Source organism: Heptranchias perlo, chromosome 9, assembly GCF_035084215.1.
Source record: "Heptranchias perlo isolate sHepPer1 chromosome 9, sHepPer1.hap1, whole genome shotgun sequence".
Classification (NCBI taxonomy): domain Eukaryota; kingdom Metazoa; phylum Chordata; class Chondrichthyes; order Hexanchiformes; family Hexanchidae; genus Heptranchias; species Heptranchias perlo.
In genome coordinates this window covers 52,647,138-52,667,659 of record NC_090333.1, presented here as the reverse complement: position 1 = coordinate 52,667,659, position 20,522 = coordinate 52,647,138, and the positions used below count along the sequence as shown (strand labels likewise).

At 43.1% G+C, this 20,522-nt stretch overlaps 1 protein-coding gene across 1 annotated transcript in view; it reads left to right on the top strand.

Moving 5' to 3' along the window:
• pde4dip (phosphodiesterase 4D interacting protein) overlaps window positions 1-20,522 on the top strand; it is a 432,228-nt gene that overhangs the window by 41,698 nt on the left and 370,008 nt on the right. Inside the window, exon 2 of the mRNA XM_067990444.1 lies at window positions 18,742-18,791. Within this exon, the coding sequence (XP_067846545.1) occupies window positions 18,742-18,791 (50 nt within the window). The remainder of the gene's footprint in view (window positions 1-18,741; window positions 18,792-20,522) is intronic.

Here is a 20,522-nt window from a genome sequence, read left to right as displayed (position 1 = left end):
ATACCTGGGCAATGTTCCACATTGTCGGATAGATGCCACTGTTGTAGCTGTACTGGAACAGCTTGGCTAGAAACGCGGCTTGTTCTGGAGCACAAGTCTTCAGTATTACAGCCGGGGTGTTGTCAGGGCCCATAGCCTTTGCTGTATCCAGTGCACTCAGTTGTTTCTTGATATCACATGGACTTAAATGGCCAACCCCTTATCCTGCAACTATGCCCTCTGGTTCTAGACTCTCCAGGCAGGGGAAACAACCTCTCAGCATCTACCCTGCCAAACCCGCTCAGAATCTTGTTTCAATGAGATCACCTCTCATTCTTCTAAACTCGAATATAGGCCCAATCTACTCAATCTCTCCTCATAGGACAACCCTGTTATCCCCAGGAATCAATCTAGTGAACCTTCGTTGCATCGCCTCTAAGACAACAATATCCTTCCTTTTGATAAGGAGACCAAAATTGTACACCGTACTCCACTTGAGGTCTCACAAAGCCCTGTACAATTGTAATAAGACTTCCTTACTCTGATACTCCAACCCCCTTGCAATGAAGGCCAACATGCCATTTGCATTCCTAATTGCCAGCTGTACATGCATACTAACTTTCTGTGTTTGTTGTACTAGGACATCCAAGTCTATCTGGACACCAACATTTAATAGTTTCTCACCATTTAAAAAATATTCTGTTTTTCTATTCTTCCTACCAATGTGAATAACCTCACATTTCCCCACATTATGCTCCATCTGCCACCTTCTTGCCCAACCTCACACAGAAGAAGAAATAATAAAAGCCCTGGAAATGATATTTCAAGGTTCAATTGAGAGTGGATGTGCACTAGAGACTGACCAATGTAATACCCATAAGACCATAAGAGATAGGAGCAGGAGTAGGCCATTCGGCCCCTCGAGCCTGCTACGCCATTCAATGAGATCATGGCTGATCTGATTTTTACCTCAACTCCACTTTCCTGCCTTTTCCCCATATCCTTTGACTCCCTTGCTGATCAAAAATGTGTCTAACTCAACCTTGAATGTATTCAATGACTCAGCCTCCACAGCTTTTTGGGGTAAAGAATTCCAAAGATTCACAACCCTCTGGGAGAAGAAATTCCTCCTCATTTCCATCTTAAACGGGCGACCCTTTTATTGTGAGACTATGCCCCCTAGTTTTAGATTCCCCCATGAGGGGTAACATCCTCTCAGCATCTACCCTATCGAGTCCCCTCAGAATCTTGTATGTTTCAATAAGGTCTCCTCTCATTCTTCTAAACTCCAGTGAGTATAGAACCAACCAATTCAATCTTTCCTCATAAGGCAACCCTTCCATACCCGGAATCAACCTAGTGAACCTTCTCTGAACTGCCTCCAATGCAAGTACATCCGTCCTTAAATAAGGGCACCAGAACTGTACGCAGTACTCCAGGTGTGGTCTCGCCAGCACCCTGTACAGTTGTAGCATGACTTCCCTGCTTATATACTCCATCCCCCTAGAAATAAAGGCCAATATTCTGTTTGCCTTCGAGATTACCTGCTGCACCTGTATGTTGACTTTTTGTGTTTCATGTATGAGGACACCCAGATCCCTCTGTACCGCAGCATTTTATAGTATTTCTCCATTCAAATAATATTTTGCTTTTTTATTTTTCCTCCCAAAGTGGATGACTTCACATTATCCCACGTTATATTCCATCTGCCAAATTTTTGCCCATTCGCTTAACCTGTCAATATTCCTTTGCAGACACTTTGTGTCCTCATCGCAACTTGCTTTTCCACCTATCTTTGTATCATCAGCAAATTTGGCCACAAGACACTCTGTTCCTTCATCCATATCATTGATATATATTGTAAATAGTTGAGGCCCCAGCACTGATCCCTGCGGCACCCCACTAGTTACAGATTGCCATTTTGAAAATGACCCTTTTACCCCGACTCTTTGTTTTCTGATAGTTAGCCAATCCTCTATCCATGCCAGTATATTACCCCCAACACCATGAGCTCTTATCTTGTGCAGTAATCTTTTATGTGGCACCTTATCGAATGCCTTTTGGAAATCCAAATATACTGCATCCATTGGTTCCCCTTTATCCACCCTGCCCGTTACTTCCTCAAAGAGCTCTAATAAATTTGTCAGACACGATTTCCCCTTCATAAAACCATGTTGACTCTCCTTGATTGCATTATGAGTCTCCAAATGTCCTGCTAGTACTTCCTTAATAATGGATTCTAGCATTTTCCCAATGACAGATGTTAGGCTAACTGGTCTATAGTTACCTACTTTCTGTCTCACTCCCTTCTTGAATAGGGGTGTTACATTTGCGGTTTTCCAATCCGCTGGGACCTTTCCAGAATCTAGTGAATTCTGGCAGATTACAACCAATGCATCCACTATCTCTGTAGCCACTTCCTTTAAGACCCTCGGATGCAAGCCATCAGGTCTTTGGGATTTCTCAGCCTTTAGACCCATTAGTTTAACTAGTACTTTTTCTCTAATGGTAGTGATTCTTTTAGTTCCTCCCTCCCCTTTGCCCCTTGATTTTCTACTATTATTGGTATATTATTAGTATCTTCTGTGGAGACAGATAGAAAATATCTGTTCAATTCCTCTGCCGTTTCCTTGTTTTCCATTATTATTTCCCCAGTCTCATCCTCTAAGGGACCAATGTTTACTTTAGCAACCCTCTTCCTTTTTATATACTTGTCGAAGCTTTCACTGTCAGTTTTTATATTTCTTCCTAGTTTACTCTCATAATTTATTTTCTCCCTCTTTATTATTCTTTTAGTCATCCTTTGCTGGTTTTTAAAGTTTTCCCAATCTTCGGGCTTACCAGTAATCCTTGCCATGTTGTATGCTTTTTCTTTTAACCTGATACCATCCTTGACTTGCTAGTTAGCCATGATTGGTTCAGTCTTTTTTTGGAGTCTTTCCTCCTCACAGGGATATATTTTTGTTGCAGGTCATAAAATATCTTTTTAAATGTTTGCCACTGCTTATCCACCATCATACCATCTAATCTGAAAATCCAGTTCACTTTAGCTAATTCCGCCCTCATTCCTTTATAATAGCCCTTATTTAAGTTTAATACAGTAGTTTCAGAGCCAAGATCCTCGCTCTCAAACTGGATGTGAATTTCGATCATGTTATGATCACTGCTTCCCAAGGGATCCTTTACTTTGAGATCATTAATTAATCCTGTTTCGTTACCCATTACCAGATCCAAAATGGCCTGTTCCCTGGTTGGTTCCCTGACGTATTGGTCTAAGAAACAGTCCCTAATACACTCTATGAACTCCTCCTCAGGGCTATTTTTGCCAATTTGATTTGTCCAATCTATGTGAAAGTTAAAATCGCCCATGATTATTGCATTACCTTTTTTACAAGCCCCCCTTATCTCCTGATTAATATTTTGCCCTACTGTGTAGCTACTGTAAGGGGGCCTATATACTACTCCCACCAGTGATTTCTTTCTCTTGCTATTTCTTACCACCACCCAAATTGATTCGACATCTTGGTCTTCTGAGCCAAGATCATTTCTCACTATTATACCAATTTCATCCTTTATTAACAGAGCTACCCCATCACCTTTACCTTTTTTCCTATCCTTCCAAAATGTTAAATAACCCTGAATATTTAGCTCCCAACCTTGGTCACCTTGCAACCACATCTCTGTAATGGCCACGAGATCATACCCATTTGTTTCTATTTGTGCCGTCAATTCATCTATCTTATGAATGCTGCGCACATTCAGATAAAGAACCTTTAATTTTGTCTTTTTACCATTCTTTCCTACCCCGGCCCCATCTGCTCGTGCACTCTTATGTTTGTACGCTCTGACCCTTCCTGACACACTCTGTTTATCATTACCCCCATCAATTTCCTTGTCTTTTCTCTTTATCAATCTAAACTTCGCCCCACCTGAGCCTTCCCTCCATTTATTTAGTTTAAAGCCTTCTCTACTGCCCTAGTTATTCGATTTGCCATTTTCTAAAAGAGAGACAGAGCTAACCCAAGTAATTACAGGCCAGTTAGTTTAACATCTGTGGTCGGAAAAATTTTGTGATCTTTAATTAAACATGATATTACTAAATATCTAAGTGAAGAATCAATAATTAGAAGCAGCCAACATGGATTTCAGAAAGGAAGATCGTGATTGACAAACCTGATTGAGATCTTTGAGGAGGTGACAAATATGATGGATGGGGGAAATGCAGTGGATGTGGTGTACGTGGACTTTCAGACAAGAGATTACAGGAGAAGATTAAGAGATGTGGAATTAGGGGAGAGGTAGCAAATTGCATTAAAAACTGGTTAAAAGGGAGGAAACAGAGTAGGAGTTAAGGGCAGTTTCTCAGAGTTGTTGGAAATGGGTAGCAGTGTTCTACAGGATTCTGTTTTGGGACTCCTTCTGTTCACTGGGTCTAGCAATAATTTGGATAAAGGGCTGGAGGGAGTTGTATCCAATTTTTCAATTGATACTAAAACAAGAGACACAGTATATCATTTGGAGGACCAAAGAAAGTTGCAAGGAGATGATGGAATGGGCAAAGAAAGTGGCTAATGGAATTCAATGTCAGTAAATGTGATGTGGTACATTTTGGTTTTAAATAAAAACAATGGGGGAACGATTGAGTGATGTGGAAGAGCAGAGTGGTTCAGGCACACAAGACATTAAAAGCAACACCTCAAGTTGATAAAGCTTTAAAATAGCTAATGAAATATTGCGTTTTATGGCAAAAGGTATTGAATATAAACATCAAGATGTAATGGTGAATTTATATGAAACTTTAGTAAGACTGCAGTTGGATTAGTGTGCACAGTTTTAGGCTCCACACTATAGGAAGGATGTTGAGGCAATAGAAAGGGCACAGTGCAGATTCACTAGTATGCTGCCTGGTATGAGAAAATACAAACACGAAGAAAGACCTGAAAAATCGGGACTGTTTTTGTTAGAATAGAGGAGATTATGGGTGATCTGACAGAGATGTTTAAAATTATTAAGGATGAGACAGGGTAAATGGAAACAGACAGTTTTGAGTCATTGGGGGGTCTAGAAGGAATGGACATAGGTGTAAGATTAAGTACAAGAGATTTAGGATGGAGGGCAGTAGAAATTGTTTTGCACGAAGGGTTGTAAAGCTATGAAATGTTAGTGATTGAAACAGAGGCCACGGGCTCGATATTACCAGGGCTGCGGGTTCGCGGCGGCGGGGGGGGGGGGATTGGGCGCGTGGGTAACTCGCCCAGTGAAATCAGTCTGCCCCGCGCGCGATCGCAGCCTAATTGTATCCACTTACCTGGTCTTCCGGGTTCCCCGCTGCTGAGCTGTGCGTCGGGCGGGCTGCGCATGCACAGTAAGGTCTGTCAGCTGGAGGAGCTCTATTTAAAGGGGCAGTCCTCCACTGACAGATGCTGCAAGAAATAGGAAAAATTACAGCATGGAGCAGCCCAGGGGGAAGGCTGCTCCCAGTTTAATGATGCCTCACTCCAGGTATCAATACATGGGGTGGGGAGGTGGGGGATGACAGAGATCTTCCCCCTGGCGGGCGGGAGGAAGCGGCCTGCCTCTGCCACCAAGAAGGCCTGGCTCGAGGTGGCAGAGGAGGTCTCCTGCACCAACAACATATCGCACACCTGCATACAGTGCAGGAGGCGCTGCAATGACCTAAGTAGGTCAGCCAAAGTGAGTACACTTACTCTTTCCCCTACACTCCATCTGCCACATCACCGCCCCCACCCCACACCTGCCTCTGCACTGCCAACACTACTCTGTCACATCACCCCTCACACCCACTCAAACCTCATCCTCATCTTACCTGCACTTACTCACCTCGCCAGTACTTATCCCACCACTACCACTCAACCCAATCCTCATACAATCTCATGGCTCGATCTCATACTCACCCTCTCACGCATCTCTTTCACGGTCAGCCTCACTCAACCTGCCACTACCTGTGCTGCAGCCACAGGGCATGCATCACATATGTGCAGTAGGCAGCGTAAGGCAAACGTGTTGTGAGCATGAAGGGGATGCACAAGAATGTTTGAGGGTTTGTCATGGTTTTTACTTATATTTAATTTCTGACCAACTCACATCATGTTGGCACCACTACTGCCACGTCTGTGCGAATCTTGTCCGGTTTGTGCAATAATGCCCTTTCCTGAGGATCACAATGAAGACCCACACCTGATGCCACCCATTGTGTCACTGCAGACTGGGTGTAGGTGTATTTGCAGGGCCCTTTTGTGCAGACGAGTGAGAGACGTCAGCGATGTCCCCGGTAGCACCCTGGAAGGATGCGGAGGAGAAGTTGTTGAGGGCAGTGGTGACTTTGACAGCGACCGGTAAGAAGATGGTGCCCGGGAGCAGCTCGGCATGAAGGAGGCTGCAGATGTCCACGACTACATGTCGAGTGACTCTGAGCCTCCGTGTGCACTGCTGCTCAGAGAGGTCCAGGAAGCTGAGCCTCGGTCTGTGGACCCTGTGGTGAGGGTAGTGCCCTCTGCGACTCCTCTCTCTCTGCGGTAGCCCTCCTTCCTGCTGTACAGGTGGATGTGTCACAGCACTCTGTTGTGGAGCTCCACGTGTCAGAGGTGGACGGCATGGCTGGCGAGGCTGGTGATGCTGTTCGCCCTCCGAGGAGGTCATGACTGCAGCTACGGCGGCCCTCATCCGGAAGATGTACATTTGAGGGGGGTCCGCAAGGTAGGTACATGTCTCTGGACCCCGGGGTAAGTGTGCAAGTTGGTGAATTTTCTTGTTAGGAGGAGGGTGGTGGAGGCCAAACTTTGTCCAAAGTGACAGAGTGGCCTCCTGCAATGAGTGAGGGTCTCCCCACCCCCCCCCCCACCTGTCAAATGGACCTTTGCAGCTGCTACAGGCTGATGGCTGCAACACGTCCATTTGAACTGGGAGTGTTTCCCCCAGTACGGGAAACAGTCCCATTTGTTTGTAAAATCCCACCCCTCCTAATATAACAGGTCAATCAGGTCTGTAAATGACCTGAAATACCTAAGTAAATACTGTTAAGTGGCACCCCGCCGGCTTTAATTGCCTGCGGGAGTCCCACACGCGGGGGCTGCGCGCGCACGTCGGCGCATCAGTGGGGAACCCGGAAGTGGGCGGGTTGGAGCCAGGCTCCCGACCCGCTCCGGGATTCCCCAATTTTCGGAGCCCCCCCCCCGCCAGGAACGCACCCGATAGCGGGTGCTAATATCGGGCCCCATGTCCACCTTTAAGAATGGGTTAGATAGATAGGTGAAGGAAAGAAGGATAAGGGAACAGAGTGGGCACTGAGTGAATTAGGACTACTGCTCATGTGGAAGATAAACACTAACATGAACTGGATAAGCAGAATGGTCAGTATTGTAATTTCTGAGTAATTCTATGTAAATTGCCCCCTAAGCAGTAGCTACCTTAGGTATACCTTACTGGTGCTGTATTGCTACTTATATAGTGGAGATGCTGGTGATGGACTGGGGTTGACAATTGTAAACAATTTTACAACACCAAGTTATGGTCCAACGATTTTATTTGAAATCTACAAGCTTTTCGGAGGCTTCCTCCTTCCTCAGGTAAATGTCAGGAATTCCTCGCGTAGGCTTCGTAGATTTCAAATAAAATCGTTGGACTATAACTTGGTGTTGTAAAATTGTTTACACCTATATAGTGGCAGTGTGTTTGGGGTGGAAGTAGAAGAAAATGGGTCAGAGAGGTTAGTCACACCCATGTGAGCCCATTTAAATGCAGTGGAGTGGGTTCCCTAAGGGCTTTAAAAGGGACTGCGTTTTTTTTCCCAGAGTAATTTTGGTGCTGTTCTAGACTGGGGCTTTTGAGGCGTATATGTTACCACCTTGTTTTACTCTGTTTACCTGATGCCAAAACAGGCGGTAATTTGGAGGAAAATACAACTCACTGAATCTTGCATTCACCGAGCTTTAGAATTGAGAACTGCTCAGAGAGGTCCACAGACCGAGGCACATAGAGTTGTGCTACAACCATTTATTGCCCTGCTGGCAGGCCACCTGTACACTGTTCATCTATTGTCGACTGAGAGAGCAGTATGCAGACTTGAAACAGTTTTACTTTCAGTCAGTGCTGAAGGAGAGGGATTGTCGGACTAGACTTCCAGCAGTCCCACATCAAGCTGCAACACATTCAATCTTTGCAGTGCTCCATGTACAAGCTTGTGACCACAGTTGTCCTCATTATCATTCCACTAGCACCAGTGTGGGAGCACTATCACCACAAGATCTGCAACAGTTTAAGATGGACCACCATCATCTTAGGGCAACAAGGGTTTGGCAATAAAGGCGGCATTGCTAGGGTCACCCACATCCCGTGAACAAATAAAAATAAACCTCACTCCTCGCTGAAGGGTCATTTTACTCACTCCACCACCTCTTTGCCAACTCCACCAGCCTCTCACCCACTCTACATGCCACTTCAGTCCAATCTGTTCCAATTAACATGAGGCTTGAGGCAGGGTTTGTTAGTAATAATATGATTCTACTGCTAACAATCTGCAAGATTTAAGACTATTGTGAAAGTTGCTAACTGTTTCTTATTGTTATTAATTGAAAGCAGGATTCAGATGTTGTTATAAGGCACAAGAACAAATCCCAAATGGTTTACTGACCTCTTCTGGGCTCTGGGATTAAATTACAATTCTTACCTCATTCCAGGGTTACATTACTCTATATAATATCTAAAATATACAACAGCATTTGGTTTATTTGTTTAATGCCTCATTTTTGAGTTCCCCGATGGGTTAGTGGATAAATGCACTAATTGAGTCATAAAGACCAGAAGGGCCCAAGTTTGATCCCGTTCAGTGCTGAGTTAGCTGATTTGAACTTGGAGACAGTAGGGTGTTAAAATTGATTTTAGTGCCTTGGACGAAGGAGGATAAAATTGGCCAGGGTTCCTGCTCCCAACCACTGTCCAGTGACTTCTGCTGGAAAATGTATGTCTGTGGACACCTGTTGAGGGCAGGATTGGGCTTGGCTGTGGTGCCACTCCTGGCCTAATATTCTATTTAAACTTACTGTCTAGGCTCACATTTGAAAAATTGGCTATTTAGCTGAAGTACCAGACAGCAGCTGTCACCTGTGAAACAGAATCCAGAGTCACTGCTTCCAGCACAAAAGGGAAGAAAATTTTAAATCTAATTTTGAAGGGATTATGGCCAAAACACATTGGCTGCAATAAAAACTTGGGCAGCAAGGATCTAAGTGATCGATTATGGCAAAGTATCTGCATGCCCGCCCTCCCAAGTAAGGACTGATATGTGGCATGGAGGCAAATCCACAGAAAGCAAAATACCAAATCAAATAAATTTCAAGCAGTGTGAGAACCGAGGAGGTGCATTCACACTTCACATTTCCTGCTCCATGTGTTCAATACTGTTCACCGTGCCTCAAAGAAAATCCATGCAACACAACTGATGTCAATTTAATGAGGATCAGCTATCTTGTGCAAAGATTAGAGAAGCTCAGACTCTAGGAAGGCGACTTTCACTCTCCCTGTTTGGCGGGAATGTAGCAGAGGAGCAGTTAAAATAAAATAGCTCCATTTCCTGCTCATTTCCTGCCAATCCCCCATTTTAACGTCGCTGCTTTTGGCAGTGTCCTTGCGTTCACAAATATTTAAAGCACATAACATTTTTTTAAAGATTTAGTTTCTGCTGCAGTTACTCCCCCAGCCGACATCTTGAATTTTACACCCCATTTCAAAAACCTCTTAAACTTCTCAGATTATTTTCTGTAATACTCTAATTGTTACGGTATGAAATTCAACTTTTCAGCGTGCCATTTAAGTGTAAGTGTATTTAAGAAAGGATCTTCCTATTCCGTAACTAAGCTTTGGCCAATAAGATTGGGGATGTTCAATATTACTGGGGAAGGGGATCTGGTCTTGTACGATCAGTGAAGTCTGCAATGCAGTTGTTGTTACCTGTGCTTCCCCTGAATATTTCTGTCTTTCATAGCTGAGAAACTTCCAGAATTCCTGGATTTTGTGGTTAGTAACAGAGGAAAGTTGTGGATAAAATGATCCTATGCTGCCTGCTATAGGCTAAAGTGACAGATTCCTAATCTTTTAAACCCCCTAATTTGACCACAATTGTAAACACATTATAGGGTAGAAATCACAGTCAGAATTACGAAGACAGAGAGGAACAAAAACAACCTTATTAAAATGAGACGATAGATGCTCAATGAAAATCACCAGGATTCTTGAATACATCCTCTTGTGAATCGTAAAGCTGCAGCATCTGCAGTGAGACATTCTGTAGCATATAAGCAGTTGGTGGAACACTTTAATTAGGAGCCTGGGACTGGCTGCTCCAGTGAGTGGAATCACTGCTGTGCACATTAAATGTGGGTCAAGCTGCAAGAGGTGATGTCCGAAGTAAATGGAATATCCTGAAAAACTTAGAAGTAATTGAAAAGTCTAAGCTCAATATGTGACTACACAGCACCTTCCCCATTATTTTAAAATTACATAAATTTGTCAGGCTGTTAAATGGTTTGCAGCCATCTAATAGTCTAGTGGATGGTAAAATTTGAAATACAGCTGTTTTGTCACCAACTGTTTTCCTTTTAAAAATACACAATAAGTATTTCTTCAAAATGTTATTTATTACTAATTACATGCAGAGAAGAATGTCTGCTATGCTGTGAAGCCTGAAAATGTGCATGTAGGCAAGCTAAGTAGTCTCTAACTGCATGATCCCCTCTCTCATCTGTGTCATTACATTGTTTCCCTGTACAATGAGCCACTGTGACTGATAATAACTGATGACTAGTTCACCGTCATTTCTGCCATACTACCTGACCCAGAAGCAGGTTGGAGCAAGCCTGGACCAGCTGGAATTCAAATCAATTCTTTAATTAAATTAAATATAATAAAAATTATGGTTTTGGTTTAAATTAGTGCCCTGTTGAGAAATGAGGGAGACAGAAAATTGGCAATTTAAAAAAAAAATCATAGGACCGCTTTAAACATAACAGCTATTTAATATGTTGGTCGTTAAATAAATTATTTCAGTCTATCCAGGGTGCATCATTGATTCTCTAGAAGATTTCAGCAGAGCAGCTTGGAGTTGCTTGAACAGCAATTCTCCCTCGTTGTGAGGGAATGACACCATTACTTTCTTGGCAATTCCCTTTTAGATGCCCCAGTTGAACTCAGTAGCTCATCATGTGGACATAGGCTCGCATGTTAATATGATGTGGGATGCATGTTGACAAACTAATCATGGACCAAGGAATAAAGGAGCTTGCTCTTCAATGATTGCTTACAAAATGTAATGCATAGGTCAATTTCTTGTTTAGATATTGCTAGATGAATTATAGGGGCAATTTTGTGCTCTCAGCAAAGAGCCTCCCTTGCTGGGAATGCATGCTGGAAATTCAGGCTCTGCAAGATTTCTCCGCTATTAAAATTATGTGCTCCCTGCAGGCAAGCCTCCCTACTGCGAGCGCACACATAAAATTATCCTCTTAGGTTTGTGTGAATCGTGTGCTCATTATGACAACCGCCTTAATACTTTGTCACCGCCGTCTGAGCCGCGTGGCACGGCATCACCGCCGTCTGAGCCGCGTAGCACGGCATCACCGCCGTCTGAGCCACGTGGCACGGCATCACCGCCGTCTGAGCCGCGTGGTGCAACACTGTCGTCAGTTTGGTTGCTGGAGCTTCTGTGCCCCATGGTGTTGGTTTGGGTGCTAGGCATACTGTGCCTTCTGGCAGCTTTTTGGTGCTATCATTCTGCATTTGTGGAACATAGAAACAAAGAAAATAGGAGCAAGAGTAGGCCATTCGGCCCTTCGGGCCTGCTCCTCCATTCAAAATGATCATGGCTGATCGTCTAACTCAGTACCCTGTTCCCGCTTTTTCCCCATATCCCTTGATCCCTTTAGCATTAAGAAATATATCTATCTCCTTCTTGAATACATTTAATGACTTGGCCTCCACTGCCTTCTGTGGTAGAGAATTCCACAGGTTCACCACCCTCTGAGAGAAGAAATTTCTCCTCATCTCGGTTCTAAATGGCATAGCCCGTATCCTGAGACTGTGACCCCTGGTTCTGGACTCCCCAGCCATCAGGAACATCCTCTCTGCATCTAGTCTGTCTAGTCCTGTTAGAATTTTATATGTTTCGATGAGATCACATCTCATTCTTCTAAACTCTAGTGAATATAGGCCTAATCGACCCAATCTCTCTTCATACGTCAGTCCTGCCATCCCTGGAATCAGTCTGGTAAACCTTCATTGCATTCCCTCCATGGCAAGGACATCCTTCCTCAGATAAGGAGACCAAAACTGCACACAATACTCCAGATGTGGTCTCACCAAGGCCCTGTATAACTGCAGAAAGACATCCCTGCTCCTGTACTCAAATCCTCTTTCAATGAACGCCAACATACCATTCGCCTTCCTAACTGCTTGCTGCACCTGAATGCTCGCTTTCAGCGACTGGTGTACAAGGACACCCATGTCTCGTTGCCTCTCCCCTTTTCCCAATCTATCACCATTCAGATAATAATCTGCCTTTCTGTTTTTACAATCAAAGTGGATAACCTCACATTTATCTATGTTATACTGCATCTGCCATGTTCTTGCCCACTCACCCAACTTGTCTAAATCACATTGGAGCCTCTTTGCATCCTCCTCACAGCTCACATTCCACCCCAGCTTTGTGTCGTCTGCAAACTTGGAAATGTTACATTTAGTTCCCTCATCCAAATCATTGATATATATTGTGAATAGCTGGGGCCCAAGCACTGATCCCTGCGGTACCCCACTAGTCACTGCCTGCCACCCGGAAAAAGACCCGTTTATTCCTACTCTCTGTTTCCTGTCTGACAACCAATTCTCAATCCATGCCAGTATATTTCCCCCAATCCCATGTGCTTTAATTTTGCACACTAACCTCTTGCGTGGGACCTTATCAAAAGCCTTCTGAAAATCCAAATACACCACATCCACTGGTTCTCCCCTATCTATTCTACTAGTTACATCCTCAAAAAAACTCCAGTAGATTTGTTAAGCATGATTTCCCTTTCATAAACCCATGCTGACTTTGTCCAATCCTGTTAATGCCCTCTAAGTATTCTGTTATCACATCTTTTATAATGGACTCTAGCATTTTCCCCACTACTGATGTTAGGCTAACTGGTCTGTAATTCCCTGTTTTTTCTTTCCCTCCTTTTTTTAAATAGTGGGGTTACATTTGCCACCCTCCAATCTGTAGGAACTGTTCCACAGTCTATCGAATTTTGGAAGATGATCACCAATGCATCCACTGTTTCCAGGGCCACTTCCTTTAGTACTCTGAACACTGACTTGCAGTGCTGAATAAAAATAATTTAACTACATTTTGATCTCCTGTGGTGTTACTCATGATGAATTAGAGGTTTTATAAGAACAGGAGTTTTATGCCAACTAGTATTACCTGAGACACTGACTTCTCAGTATTGGGCTAGTCTGGAGATATGGGAGTACTGGGGTGGGGTTTCAGAGTTTAGCAGTATTATGAGTGGGCACCCAGGGTCTGGAAAGACTGTGAAGAGGGTTCTAGAGTTTCGGGAATACTGGAGAGGGAGGTTCCATGAACACTGGGCAGATCCTGATATCTGGGACTACTAGAAGAGGAATCCTGGGATCTTGGGGGCGTTGGGATGGGCGGTCTCAGGATCTGGTATCATTGGAGGCAGTTCTGGGATCGGGCAGCACTGCAACTGCAGTCTACTGCTTTGTGAGAAATGAGAGTGGTTACAGGATCAGGGAGTATGGGGGCAGTCTGGGGAGGGCATCCAGAAGGATTGGGGAAGGGATTTTGTTTGTCAGGATTGTTTGTTGTTGGGTTATGGCAGTATTATGGGAAACAGAGTCTAATAGCCTTATTGGAGAGTTGGCCCCTTTCAAACCATCAGGACTCAACCCCCCACATGTTCCCATCCATCAGTCTCCTCCCTCGATCCATCCACATCCCCTTTTGTGCCCTCAGGTACCCAAAATGTTTTCTACTTTATAAAGGTAATTGATGGAAAATTATTTGCAATTTCCTAATATGCATTTCCAGAGTGCAGAATTGGAAGATTTAGTGCATTTTCTTAATTGTGCTGTCTTTAATAAACATACATTTCCATAAACATTCAATGATTACCTCATAAAATGCTTAGATTTGATTGATTCATCAACAAACCAAGATGGTGAAAGTTAACATAACAAAATTGAAAGGGAAATGTTGTAATTACAATGAGAGTCACATGTAGGCCAGACAGTATGGAGATTCCCTTCCCCGAAGGACATTAGCTGGGTTTTTACAACACTCCAGCAGCTTTTACGGTAATTTTCTTCTGGTGCTAGCCCACAAATTATCAGATATATTGAATTCAGTTTCATAGTTTGCCATGGTGAGATTTGAACTCAGTACTGCAGGGTTACTAGTCTAGTGCCATAACCATAATACTGCCATACCCTGCATAACCTGGTTTATTGATTTTCTTGCTGTCAGGACAGTTTTTTAGAAAACTATGAAGGGTGCTGCTACAATGACAAAAGTCTGATCGAGATCATAATCTCTCGGAGTGAAATAGAAATAAAGCTGTGTGGCAAGACATTGACCCAAAAATTGCATTTAAAATAACAGTGAGCCTAACAGTGCTCACCGTTATTAATGGCGAAATCAAAGAGCAAGTTCCGGCGACCGCACATGCGCAGTCAAACTCAGAAATCTGGAACTTGCTCTTCCTGATTCGCCGGTGATCTGAAAGCTTTGCATTAAAGAGACCTTGCTGGCTACAAATAATGGACCAGCGCCAACTTGCTCTCCCGCCCAGCTGGAAACTAACTAATCTCGACACAAAACGGGTATGCTCTTTTTTTTGGTGTAAACTAAGTTTTAACAGCCTGATAAGTATTAATGACTGCCAAACAGCCTCTTTGGCACTGAAAATTTAATTTTTTTAAATGTGGAGTCTCATTCATTGCGATTTTAATAGTTGGACATTTAAAAAAAAATTTAAAATTTTTCTTTCTCTCTCTTTTATCTCTGTATTTTAATTCAATATTTCTTACCCTCTTTATTTTGCTTTCTCAGACTGTTTTTACAATTATTGATTTTACTGTTGTAGCTTTCACTTCATGGTTTTGGCTCTTTGTGGCTTGTCAAGGATGCTGCAATCTGATTGATTGAGGGGAGAGAGCAATCCACTTGTCGCCCACATAGGTGCTAGGTTCATGGGAGTTAATGCTGGTTCTTTTCAGGTTCCCATTAGAATTAGTTCCCACAGTAAAGACCACGGGTACAATATGGGTAAGTTATTATGTAAGGAGCGGTGAGCGCAGGTCGTTCTTTGCTCACAGCAGTTTCAAGCTCATTATTGTGCTCATTGTGCCTGAATGTAAGTGAATTTAATTCATAGTATTTGCAAGCCTGCATTCCAGAAGGCAGAATTCTCCATATGGTCTCAACTGTGCAATAAGTGCAATGACTGCTGAGCATTTCTAAGTCGGGAGATAATTTGGAACAGCTGAAAATGTGCAGTAAATGAAAATCTGCAGCTGTCAAGTACACAAGGCAAAGAGCAAATCTCCTCCCTGTACTACACTAAGGTTTAGCCTTTTCAAGGGCATTAGCAGAAACCTAAGCCATGGACTTTGAACTAATTGCCTTCAGGATACCATTAACCTAGATGTGGGACTGTGTTGTTGGCTTCAGATTTGGGCAGCTGCTTTGTGAGTGCACAGAAAACAGATGTGGCTAAAAAATAATCTTAAAGCAATAGGCACTATAACCATTCATTTAGAAAGTAACATTAAAATGTTCAGCTGGTAAATGAACAACTCTTAATGCAGCTGAGCCATATAGACCAAGAAGGTCTCGGATTCCATCCTCCGTCTGTCCGGAGTTAGCTGATCTCAGTTGGGGCATTGTGAGAGGTACTACAGTTGGCCTCAGGGCCCCTGTGTTAAGAATGGGTAAAAAGTCAGCCAGGGATCCTGTTGTTAGTCAGTATCTATTGACCCCCTACAGGAAAGCATATGTGTTTGAACATCAGGAGAGGACAAGATAAGGCTTAACTGTGATTCACTTCATGGTTAAATACCCTGTTGACACACTGTCTAGGCCCACATGAAGAAAGATCATCTGGGTGAGGTACTGGAGGGTGTAGTGCCTCTGGAATTTTACCCCAGTACCCCAGGACAGGAGGGGAGAAAACTAGAGGAACAAAAATGCCAGGGACCCTCATCAAATGAATATGATCCCCCGCTGCACACTCTTCGCAACACGTACCAATGTACCCCAATGTACTAGTACACTTTCTTGTAAGTACTATGCAGATAAATTGGCTTCACAAGATTTAATAAATATTCTATTCTGAATTAAAATTTTAAAAAGAGTAGGAACTGTTCCTGTTCAGATACTGAAAGCTGTCCTTTATCTCAAGAAGCTGCTCAATGGACCAAATAGTTAGAGAGCTGCAGCTCAATAAGGCCACAGATAGCGGGGCCAAAGGCGGGTATATGGAGTTAGATCACAGATCAGCCATGATCTTATCAAATGGCGGAGCGGGCACGAGGGGCTGAATGGCCTACTCCTGTTCCTATGTTCCTCTTCTACAATTTTTTTCACATTGAGTTCTAAACATTTTCAATGAATCCCTGGTTTATGGCAGACTGCATGTATCCTTTTACATGTTGAGAAATCTAGATAATTGCCTAAAGCAGATAGAGCAGGACAGGAGAATGGTTGAAAAAAGTAAAGAAGATGGGGTATTTTAAAAAGCAGTGGTTAGGCAATACCACGCTTGGGTTTAAAAACCTGTAGATTGCAGGAGCTACTGTCCCGTTTCACTGGTGAACAAGGTCTATAATGCCCTTGTTTAAAAACTGGAATTGTTGTTTCTTTCTATCTTCAATGTAAACCAGGATATTTCCTCATATGGTAGGGTTGGCGCTGAGGGAGTATGAATTCGGGCTTAAAACTCAATATTATTCTCTGCAGATGTTACCTTTTTCTGTCAAACCTTTCTTTATAAACCATTCTTTATAATGTTTTTGCTACACTGAGTGCACAGAAGAAATCTTCATTCTGTTTCTTTGGCTAACTATTGACCAAAAGTGGAAGGCTTTTGGCTTAAAAAATGATCTTGGAGAAGTTGGAGATGATCCTAATTAACACTACGCAGCCCGTGAAGTGCCCATGTGTGGCTGTTGGATGAGGAGAGGGTTGTGCTCAGCAGCAGATACTCAGTGTCTAGCCCCATGGAACTGTACAGCAGCTTAAACAAGCACCATTAAGAGAGGATGCAGGAGAAAATAGGGACCAAAAAACAAAGTTGCAGTAGTTTGCAGAAACTCTTGGCCTTGTGTTCTGAACCAGGTGCTGCTGTTTTGCAGGCGATATCAGCCCTAAACCACAGTCCCCCCTTTTTTTTCCGTTTTGTGTGGATTGGATTGTGACGTTTTGCCCCTCTGCTTGTAGACTCAAGTTTCTCAGTAAAAATCATGCCAGATGGGACACACAATCATGAGCACTGGATTGTAATGTAGCGTAATCCACTAATTCAAATAATGAATCCCATCTAGGGCCATATTTGCAGAAAATGCTGGAGAAGCTCAGCAAGTCAGGCAGCTTCTGTGGAGAAAGAAACAGAGTTAACATTTCAGGTCGAAGACCTTTCGTCAGAACCCTGATGAAAGGTCTTCGACCCAAAATATTAACTCTGTTTCTTTCTCCACAGATGCTGCCTGACTTGCTGAGCTTCTCCAGCATTTTCTGTGTTTATTTCAGATCTCCAGCATCTGCAATATTTTGCTTTTGCTTTTGGGCCATATTTGACTCTGCAACCTGTCCATAGTGAACTTGGCCTGTATGCAGAAACAGACCAGATTGTTGCTGCCCTTAAAATGACAACAATAAATGTAATGTTGCAAGCTGGATTTCTCCACAGCAGAACTGTACACATTTGCCAGAACACTGAAGTAAGGATTCTGTTTGTGGGTAAGCTACTGGACAATTACAATTTTTAAGATGGCGTCAAATTCCTCTTTAGTTTATTACCAATAGTGAATGGCCATGCCAAATGAGTGACACTCCTAACATTCTTTCATAGTCCAATTATTGACGAGATTATGACTAACTGTGCAGTTGTCGTCCATTGTGGATTTTTAGCTTGGGAAGCCAGAAATTTCTGTTGACAAGCAATACAGGTGGTTAACCGTTATAGTTGTTGAAGCCATTGTGCTGTGTTCTTCAGGTAAAGAAAGTTATCAGTTTTATGGGATTTTATCAGGGTTTATTTTGGAGCTTTGTTAAATACTGTTAAAACTGTGAAGGAAAAAATTTAAGGCAAAAATACTATTGAAATATGGAAAAGAAATTTCTATAGAGATCAGAAAAGCAGGTGCACGTCATGGGTATTCATGCTCAGTGTATCCTCTGTGTGTGTGTGTAAAAGGCAAAAGTATCATACTAGGACTTGTAACTTAATCAGAATGCAGGGCAGGAAGAAAAAGAACTGGTTAGAAGCAGCATTTGCAGTTTGAATGCATGTAAAGTAGATGAAAAGCTGGACTGGAATGCCAAAATCAGAATAGACTAAGTGGCCGAAGGGGAAAACTGGGACTCTTTCAGTAAAAATAAGTAAAAACCAAACCACCGATAAGTCACTTTGTTCCTTTATGCTGCTTAATGGAATGGACAATAAGACAATTGACTCTGTCTTTGTGTTGCAGGGACTACCTCAACGAAGATAGCACTCTACCTGCCAGCAGTCATATGACAAGTAAGTACATAAAACCACTACTTTTATTTTAAGAGATGGACTAAGCAATCACAAGAATTTCAGTGGAGTGTGATGCTGTATCTGGAACTATCCACTTGAACTGTGAAAATCGGCCAGCAGTACAGTTTCCCGATTGTATGGTCCCATCACACAGCCTTACCCACTGGGAGCACAGATCATGAAACCATGGAAAAGAAGATCGGGCGAGGTGTAAAACCGATTGCCAATTCACTTTCACCTGTTTTTTGCCTGGCAATAAAAGTTAAAATTACCCCCAAGATGTGTGTTCGCACTACATTAAAGTATATTGCACTACATTAAAGTGTATATCAAAAATGTACTAGCTTACCTGTAATTTTTTTCTTTCTTATTGTGCATTGGTACCAAATGATAAGTATGCCCAACAAAAATATTGCTGAGGGCTTTTACCAGTTTGTTGGATTTTGTAGTTTTATTTCAAGGAGCATTGGGGGTGAAATTGGTCTTGGTCGGTAGCGCAAAACGGGCGATAATGAATCAGCCACCCTTTAGACACCCCACCCAATTTTCTTTTCCATTGGCAATGTGTAAAATAGGCTGCAGATTCATTATCACCTGTTTTTTGCTTGTGAGCAAGACCAATTTCATCTCCATGGTCTTCGTCCAATAATGTTTGGCAATCTATTTTTCATTTGCTTTGCAAATACTCAGATGCGACGATACAGTCCACAATGTCAAATATCACCAGCACCTGACTACATGACAACATGATGTTATTGTGGCATTGAGCTATTTACTCTTCCATCCCAGGTGCCACCTTAAAATCCAAGGTGTTTTTTGCAGATAAAAGCTGAAAATACTGATTTATTTATAAATGCTCTTTCTACATATAAGCCCTGAAATTGCAATGTTGCCAATCTCAAGAGTTGTACCTGCCACTTGTGCCGACATGGGGAAGGCTGGTCTTGCTGAAAATTGCCCCTCACACTAATTGTAATAAGCTCCCATTACTTGTAAAACGAGGGCTGGGAGCTAAGCTCAAGAATCAACTATATTTCAGGAAAGGTTGGTAAAGAAACTAAGTAAATATGCAAAAATGGCAACGTACACATCAAAATAACCTAATGCAGTAACAAAATGCAACTAACATACTGCAGGCACTGTGCATCATCAATAGTGCACTGTGCTGCAGTACGTACTACCTACAGGATGCATTGCAGCAACTCACCAAGCTCACACCATCCAGTGAGCTCTATCAAGCTCTATGAAGGTCAAGAGCAGCAATGTCATGGGAATACTATCACTACCAAGTCACACACCGTCCTGACTTGGACATATATATCGCTGTTCCTTCATCGTCACTGGGTCAACATCCTGGGGTTCCCTATCTATTACCATTCTGAAAGCATTATCACCACGCGGAATGCAGCGGTTCAAGAAGAAGGCCCACCACCACAGTACAAATGAGGACTGAAACTGAAAAGGGTTTGGACCTCCCGCTGTGGCTTTGAGCGGGTACCACTCCGTGCCCATTTTGGCCACAGTTTGAAAATCTCCCCCTCAGAATGTCTCCGGAACTCCCATGGAGCCTGCGATTTGTGAAGGGTCCCACCGCCAGTTTCTTTGGAACGCCCCTCTGTTTGGGCCTCCCACAGACACAGACAGAGTAAACGGAAGCTGGAATCCAGGAATGCCCCCTCCCACTTCATCAACATCTTTATGCTGGGCCTGCACCTACTGGAGGCACAGGTC